At 38.3% G+C, this 8,917-nt stretch overlaps 1 protein-coding gene and 1 pseudogene across 1 annotated transcript; both read left to right on the top strand.

Annotated features, from left to right (window-relative positions):
• Window positions 1-370: 370 nt before the first annotated feature.
• Window positions 371-1,003, top strand: LOC102499651 (transcription initiation factor TFIID subunit 13-like; annotated as a pseudogene).
• Window positions 1,004-6,771: 5,768 nt separating this feature from the next.
• LOC102488984 (olfactory receptor 4F3/4F16/4F29-like) lies at window positions 6,772-7,710 on the top strand. Its single transcript, XM_006140542.1, has one exon. The coding sequence runs from the start codon at window positions 6,772-6,774 to the stop codon at window positions 7,708-7,710; it is 939 nt and encodes a 312-aa protein (XP_006140604.1).
• Window positions 7,711-8,917: the final 1,207 nt, after the last annotated feature.

Below are 8,917 nucleotides of genomic sequence, written 5' to 3'. Positions count from 1 at the left end.
GGGCAAGGTATGCAGGATGTAAGAATTGGAAAATTATTTGCTGAGAACATGTATGTTGATGTGCTTGATTGAACCAATGCACAGTGTATTTTGGATGGAAAATTCATTTGTGTGCTGTGATGGTGTATAGTGAATTAATAAAAAAATAATTATAAAAAAATTATAATGAAAACTATAAATAAGAAATGTCTACTAATAATTACAGAAATTTATTTAGGAGTCTAATTCCTCTTCTCAGTAACTGGCAGTTTTACTTTTTTCTTTTGTATCCTTTACATTTGTTTGGTGGTACAGATTAAAAATAATATCTCCCATCTCTTCTCTTTAAAAAATAGGGCATTTTGGCACTGTACGTTGGTGGGCTGGTGGGATGGCAGATGAAGAAGATTCAACTTTTGAGGAAGAAAATGAAGAAATTGGAGGAGGTATAGGAGGTGATCAGAAGAAAAGAAAGAGACTTTTTTGAAGAGACATTTTTGTTATAGGGCATGTGTGCTTGCTGGAGAGACAGAGACAGAGAGAGAGAAAGAAAGCAAGAAATAACCACCCAGGATGGATGGCCACACCACAATCTCTTCTTCTCCATTCTTCTCTCAGAATTTTAGGCACACACGCACGTGTGCCCAGCATGAGTTTCAAGGTGCCTGTTCCAGGACTCCAGTGCCATCGACTGTGGGAATTTAGCTCCTTAACCACTACACTACCTGCTGGTCCCGAGACTTTTTTCTAAATAATTTTAATGTGTGATATATGGTTTGGGGATGACCAAAATCCTCATACTGAGTCAGTGGATATTCTTGAAGACCTCGTCATAGAGTTCGTAACTGAAATGACTAACAAGACAATGTCAGTTGGAAGACAAGGTCAAATATAAATTGAAGACACCGTTTTCTTGATTTGAAAGGACCCAAGGAAGTTTGCTCATTTGAGAGATTTGCTTCCTATGAATGAAGAATTGATATGAGCTAGAAAAGCATTTGAAGAAGCAAAAGATGAATCTTGACACTTTTTGAACTTTCTGACATAGGTCCTGATATCTAGTTATGTAGTAAAAAAGTTGGAAGAATAGTTATTTATTTATTTATTTATTTTTATGTCTTGGATTTTAGAGTGATATTTTGGTCTTTAATTGCCTGCCTATAAATGACCATATATGAATTACATATGGGACTTTAATGCTCATACAATACTTAAAGTGCTTTGCCAGCCTGTGGTTCCTGCTAGCTTTGACTAATGAAAGGATGAATTAATATTTATATATTAGGTATATTTGTGCCATTGTAAGCTATACTGTAGCTGTTTACTATGTGAAATCTAAATGGCATCTTTGACTATGATGGCTGACACGTGTGCTTTATGTATCTTAAAGTTTTTAGACAAAAGTAATCTGAGAGGTTAGTAAAGGTAGAGAACTGGTTTGTGTTTTCTTTGTAGAGATGATATTGGAAAATACAGTTTTTTGAAACAATGCTTATTTGTTATAAAAGGTAGTTTATTTTAAGGTTGTTTTTCAGGTTACAAAAGTAATTTTTTTTAACAGATTTTTTTCTATAGGGTATGTGTCTCACTGGAGAGACAGGGAGACAGAAAGCAAGAAATCACCTTCTGAGGAGGAATGGCCAAGCCACAATCCTTCTTTTCCATTCTCCTCTTGGGATTTGGGCACGTACATACCTGTGTCCAGCATGAGTTTTAAGCTGCTGGGTCCAGGACTTGAACTGTAGTCAACTACACGGGAGTCCAGCAACATAACCATTATGCCGTCTTCTGATACCCTCCCACCCCAACTTTTTAATTAAAATAAGCAAATAGTGCTTCTCTATTGGAAAGCTTTTTTGATTTAAAAACATTTTATTTATTTTTTGGTCTGGGCCAGCAGGTGGTGTGGTGATTAAGGTGCTAGACTCCCAAATGGTTGACTCCGCCTTTGGAGCCCTGGACCTGGCAGCTTGAAAATCATGTTGGGTCCGTGTGTGTGCATGCCTAAAATCCTGAGAGGAGAATGAAGAAGGGATTATGGTGTGGGAATCACTAGTGATTTCTTACTTTCCCTCTCTCTGTGTCTCTCTCTGTCTCCAGCAAGTGTAGGCACCCATGAAAAAAAATCTAAAAAAAAACCTTCTCGGACTTATAACATAGTTTTTGTTAAGTTTTAGAAGAACTCACTCATTAGTGTGAAGTGTATTCATGTTGGGTATATTCAATTCACATGCTAAGTGATGTATAGTGATTAAATGTATAAAATGAAATTAAAAAAAGTTGGAGATATTAAAAAAAAAACTTTCTAGAAACAAATGCTATCAACAGCAGGACTGGCATTTCTTAATAAGCTGATGGCAGGATAAACATCTGAGGTGGTGTTTTATTAACGTATTCGCAAGTACTTGTTCATCACAAAAATGCGCACTTGACTAAAAGTGAATGTGGCTATGAAAGTTACTTTTGTTTGGGATATATAGGTTTTGTGTGTATTTAGCTTATTGTATTAAATTATTATTGCACTTAGTTTAAAATAAGAATTAAAATTGCATTTAAAGAGATCAGTGAATGGCACTCTTTGTGAAACAACTTTTGGTAGGCCATTTGTAAACATTATCTATAAATCAGTTCTTGGGAAAATTTCACATTTTTTTGGGAGAGGTTTTTGCTATAGGGCGCATGCGCTCGCCAGATACAGAGAGACAGAAAGCAGAAAGCGAAAAATCACTCCCTAGGGGTGATGGCCATGCCATAATCCCTTCTCCTCCATTCTCCTCTTGGGAACTTGGGCACGCATGCTCATGCGCCCGGCATGAGTTTAAGCCTCCGGGTCCAGGACTCAAACCACGGTCGACAACGTGGGAGTCCAGCGACATAGCCATTATGCTAACTGCTGGAGCCAAGAAAATTTCACTTTCTTAACCTACTACTACAAGGAATAAAGTGCAAAAGAAGTAAATAGAAAAAAATTAGCACAATTTTTACCTATGCAAACATAGCTTCTTTTCTTATGGTTTTATACCAGTATATAAGTAGATATACCATGTCTACTCTGTTATAGATAAACTTTTCTTCCAATCTTGTATGATTGCAATTTTTTTTTGTTTGTTTTAGAGATTTTTGCTCTAAGACGCATGCACTTGCTGGAGAGACAGAGAGACAGAAAGGGAGAAATCACCCCTTGGGGGATGGCCATGCTGCCATCCCTTCTGCATTCTCCTCTCGGGATCTTGGGCATGCAAGCACATGCACCTGGTGTGAGTTTTAAGCCACTGGGTTCAGGATTAGAACCGTAGTCGACTATGTGGGAATCCAGTGATGTAACCATTACATCATCTGCTGGTCCCAATGATTGCAAACATTTTTAAAGTGATCATTATTTAGCCTAACAAAATATACTAAGTTGCTCATGCTATCTAATGTCCATTATAAACTTTTCTCAATTTTCACAAAGATATCTTTTTAGCTTTTTTTTTTTTTTGGAGAGATTTTCACTGTAGGGCGCGTGTGCTCGCCAGACAGACAGAGAGAGACATAGAGACAGAAAGCGAGAAATCACCCCCCAGGGGGGATGGTCACGCCGCAATCCCTTCTCCTCCATTCTCCTCTCGGGATCTTGGGCACGCACGCACACGCGCCCGGCGTGAGTTTTAAGCCACTGGGTCCGGGACGCGAACCGCGGTCGACTACGTGGGAGTCCAGCGACATAGTCATTACGCTAACTGCTGGTTCCCTTTTTAGCTTTTTAAAAAAATTTTGCATTTGTTTTTTATGTCCTGGAGGAGTTACTCTTTTGACTTTACTATTACATTCAAGTTTGCTTAGATTGCAATTAGAGTCTATATTATTTTCATTAAAAAAATTTATAGTAACATCATAACTCTCTGAGTAATACAAAGAGGGAATAAATCTGTTTTAAGTTTCAGAGTATATTGATTCTTAGATGTACTTAGTATTTATATACATTATGTCTTGTATATCTTAAAATTTTTGATCTTTCCGCCCCATTTTGTGACTCATTTATAGCTTCCTCTGCAGGCTTGCCAGTGTTCTGGGCGACAATTCCCTTGGAAAAATGAACTTGCATTGGTAATCCCAAGTCTCTGCAGTATCATTTGGTCAGTAATCTCCTGTGTGCCAATTAGCCATATCTTCCATAATAACATCATCCTCCCAGCTATTTTTACATGAAGCAATGCTATTTCTAACCAGGGGAAGGTTGAATGTAGTTAAATATTTGGAAACAGAAATACCTTTGGTTTTTAAGTGAGTGGAATTGTGGGAAATATATAAATACTTAAGCAATATTGGTTGTACAATGTTCAAATGCTCAAGGGACAGTATTGAATAGATGTATCTGATGACAAGATTGTTGTATAGAAATCAGTTAAATGTTACCTTGAGTGAGGAAACAGCTTCAGCAAACTTAATCAGCAAGAATCAAGACAAATAAGAAGAAAAAGGATATGAAGTCAGTGAATAAAACTCCCAATTTTTTCTATTTAAAAAAAATTGGCCTAATGCTATTCAAAGTTAGACTCTAAGTAAAAGAATGAGTAGGAAGCAGTCTTGCAGGTGAGAATAGAATCTGTCTTACTTTAGTTTTAAGCTTTATTGCATTTCTTTTCATGGAGACAGAGCCCCTGTGCTTTCTCCACTCATTAGAAAGCAGTAAGAACTGGGTCTTTTGGAAGCTAAAACATTTCCTGTGGATCAAGATAATGGCAATCTGTGAATTCAGCCAAATAGTTCTGAGCTACAGAAACTACATGAATTTTCTTTCCTCCATCATGTTTATTTAAAAAGTTAAGATGAATTAAGGATGGATTTGAAGTAGCTTAAGCAATCTGGATGTTTATGAAGACTTGAGGACAAAGCTGCCTTCTTTTTCACATCTTCATGAGATGCTGAGAGTAGAATATGGGACATCCTGAAAGGGACTAAGGTATGCCATACAATTAGAAGGTCATGTGAAGGGGCTGGCAGGTGGCGTGGTGGTTAAGGGCACTGGACTCCCACATCTCCTACTGTGGTTCAAGTCCCGGACCTGGAGGCTTGCTTTCTCACTTTGTCTCTTATTCCTCCTTCTCTAGTCAAATTAAAACAAATAAATAAAGTTAAATAAAAAAATTATTAAAATAAAAGTTCATGTGAAAAAGCAAACTTCTCTACATATTCTCACAAGGACACCAGAGTATCAATATCAACACTAACACTTACCATTCTAGCTCGTTGCTGCCTATCTCTTGGTCTCTATTTCCCAAACTGTAAAAGGAACCAATTATACCAAATTTCACAGTTTTTATAAATATCAGACAAAATAGTGTACATAAAGGAGTAACTTTGGTGTCCTGCATGTGGTAACCACTGCTTTTTCCTTTCTCTCTCTCTCTCTTTTTTTGTTTCATATCATTATTTCCATATACCGTTTCTCAATCGCTGCTATACGCTGTGAGATATTTCCTGACAGCATCTCAGTAATTCTTTATACTCAGGCAGAATGCTGGGTTGAAATCAATCAGATTCATCTCTTGAAGTGCACCATAAATTCTAATTTCTTACTGAAGACAACTAATCTTACTCTGGGTTCTGGGTATATTTTCAGCTTCAAAACTGTTATGATCATACTACTTAGTTGATATTTTTATACAGTACTTTAAAAAAACAGAAATATTTTATTTAACTTCTATTTATTTATTTATTTATTTAACTTATTTTTTAAATTTGACCAGAGAGGGAGTGAGAGAGAGAGAGTGAGAAAGTAAGATGGCCGCCAGGTCCAGGACTCAAACCGTGGTCAGCTGTGTGAGTCCAGCGCCCTTAACCACCACGTCACCTGCTTGCCCGTATACAGTATATTTTTTGCTATTTACATTTTACATCTCTTTTCTGGCCTTGTCCATACTTTGCTATAATATCGCAGTGCAGGCTTTGTGATCATTTCCACTCCCTGGGCTGAGCAACCGAAGTGAGATACTTTCAGAGTCTCTACATTATCTTCTTTCCTTCTGATTTGACAAAATTGCAACGGCATGTTGAAAAACATGAGTATTCATGAATGTTTTAGACAGCATATAGAGATAATCAGAAGGATAAGAAAATAAAAGTCATCAACAGTTGCTGTTGTCTGGGGAACTCTAGGCAGGGAGAAATCAATGAGTTCATTTCCTTTTCCTCTGTTTTTCTCATGTCATCCCATGGCATTTCTAGTTCACTTGACACCCTTTGTGTGACTTGGCATTTGTTTTTGCCTAATCTTTTCTCATCAAAAGCTGTAGAATTTTAGAAAGTTTGGAGAATTAGAAGCAGTGATTTGTGATAACGAGTTACTCTCATTTTTGGCAACTACAGTTTAAGGGATTATAGAGAAGTGTTTGGCTCTGTGAGAAGAGGCAATATTTCCACTCACAATTTGAAACTTATGTAATCAGTGGCCCCTTCTCGTGAGCTTGATTTTTCTTTCTTTCTTTCTTTCTTTCTTTTTTTTTTTTTTTGAGAGGTTTTCGCTATAGGGCGCGTGTGCTCGCCAGACAGAGAGAGATATAGAGACAGAAAGCGAGAAATCCCCCCCCAGTGGGGATGGTCACGCCGCAATCCCCTCTCCTCCATTCTCCTCTTGGGATCTTGGGCACGCACGCACACACGCCCAGTGTGAGTTCTAAGCCACCGGGTCCGGGATGCGAACCACAATCGACTACGTGGGAATCCAGCGACATAGCCATTATGCTAACTGCTGGTTCCCATCTCTCTACTCTTTCAGGTAGCGTTAGAGTCAGCTCTGCTACAGTGGCAATGGATGAAGCCAATCACTCTGTGGTCTCTGAGTTTGTGTTCCTAGGACTGTCCAATTCATGGGAGATTCAGCTGTTTCTTTTCTTCTTTTCCTCTGTCTTCTACATGGCAAGCCTCATGGGAAACCTCCTCATAGTGTTCTCTGTGGCCTCTGACTCTAACTTACACTCTCCCATGTACTTCCTGCTGGCCAATCTGTCTTTTCTTGACCTGGGAGGTTGCTCTATTGCAACCCCCAAAATGCTCTATGATCTCTTCCGAAAACGCAAAGCTATTTCTTTTGGGAATTGTATTACTCAGATCTTCTTTATTCATGCTATTGGAGGCACAGAAATGGTGCTACTCATAGCCATGGCCTTTGACAGATATGTGGCCATATGTAAGCCTCTTCACTACCTGATCATCATGAGTCCACGGATGTGCATTTTACTTATGACTACAGCCTGGATCCTTGGCCTCATCCACTCAGTGGCCCAATTGGCTTTTGTTGTAGGCTTACCCTTCTGTGGTCCTAATGTATTGGACAGCTTTTATTGTGATCTCCCTCAGCTCATTAAACTTGCATGCACAGAGACCAACAGACTGGAGTTCATGGTGATAGCCAACAGTGGACTCATCTCTGTGGGCTCCTTCTTCACGCTGATCATTTCCTACATCTTCATTCTGGTCACTGTCCGGAAACACTCTTCAGGTGGTTTATCGAAGGCCCTCTCTACTTTGTCAGCTCACGTCACTGTGGTGGTTCTATTCTTTGGGCCATTAATTTTCTTCTACATTTGGCCCTTCCCCTCATCACACTTAGACAAATTTCTTGCTATTTTTGATGCAGTTCTCACTCCTTTTTTGAATGCTGTCATCTACACATTCAGAAACAAGGAGATGAAGACAGCAATGAAAAAACTTTGCCATCAATTTGTGAGTTACAGGATGATTTCTTGAATGCTCTGAAGATAAATAAAAATTTAACTCCACACTCAATGACTATGGAAAAAATAAAGTCATTGAAATTTTACATTTATGTTAATTTTGTGTACTTGGTTACATTTAGGCATTTACTACATATGTGTTTGTGTGTATGTTTATAAGCACATGGTGCCTTGTGTGTGTGTGTGTGTGTGTTTATGTGTACGTGATTGTATAAGGCACATGTGCATCTCTCATACCCTAATCCACAAGGATAAAGGACGTTAATATTGAAGACTATTATCTTTCAGACCCGTGCTGAATGTGTACTATACATTATTTAATAATCATGACAACTCTGTACAAGCAGGATTTGATGCAATGGTATTTTTTGTTGTTTACTTTTAAATTAACGATTTGAAACTTTGAATACTTAAAGCTTTAGAGGGAGAACCCAATTTTCAATTATATTGGCTCTTTTATTTTACAAGTAATTCTTTTATTTATTTCTTTAATTTGACCAGAGAGGGAAAGAAAGAGAGAGAGAGAGAGAGAGAGAGAGAGAGAGAGAGAGAGAGACAGGAAGCTGCCAGATCTGGGACTCGACCTGTGGATCAGCCATGTGGGAGTCCAGTGTCCCCAACCACCACACCACCTGCCAGCCCCAATCCACCACTTTTAACAGTCTTATCCCTCAAAAGGTGCCAAATAAAGAATGTGTTCAGCTACTCAGTGTTGCAAATTGGCATATTATTTCTTTTCACTGTTACATTTTTTGAATTGCTTAATGTTCTTTTCTCAAACTATCTGCCAAATTGCCATAATACCTAATTGGTTTGATTTCTTGCCCTCTTAGATTCAGATCTGCTTGTTTTCCCTATTCTTTGTATGTATATACAGAAATGTTGTTTTTATAAAGTATCATAGAATTAAAAAAAATTTCCCCAAAAGGGAATTTTATTGATTACTTTATTCCCTCAGAAATAAACCAACTGTAATCAAACGAGGTGAGCATTCACCTCAAGATTTTGTCGTCTTCATAATAGAAAAGATGAGGCTTAAAACTGGATCACTTGACCCTTTCTTTTATCTCCTCCCAGTTCCCATCTCTTTTTTTTTGGAGAGGTTTTTGCTATAGGGCGTGTGCACTCGCCAGACAGACAGAGAGAGAAATAGAGACAGAAAGCAAGAAATCACCCCCCAGGGGTGATGGTCATGCCGCAATCCCTTCTCCTCCATTCTC

This window comes from Tupaia chinensis, unplaced genomic scaffold (genome assembly GCF_000334495.1).
Source record: "Tupaia chinensis unplaced genomic scaffold, TupChi_1.0 Scaffold000037_21, whole genome shotgun sequence".
Lineage (NCBI taxonomy): Eukaryota > Metazoa > Chordata > Mammalia > Scandentia > Tupaiidae > Tupaia > Tupaia belangeri.
This window is presented reverse-complemented; position numbering and strand designations above follow the sequence as displayed.

Bases quoted from the DNA above. Each gene is read 5' to 3' on its own strand.
- LOC102488984 (XM_006140542.1), top strand. From the start codon at position 6,772: ATGGATGAAGCCAATCACTCTGTGGTCTCTGAGTTTGTGTTCCTAGGA.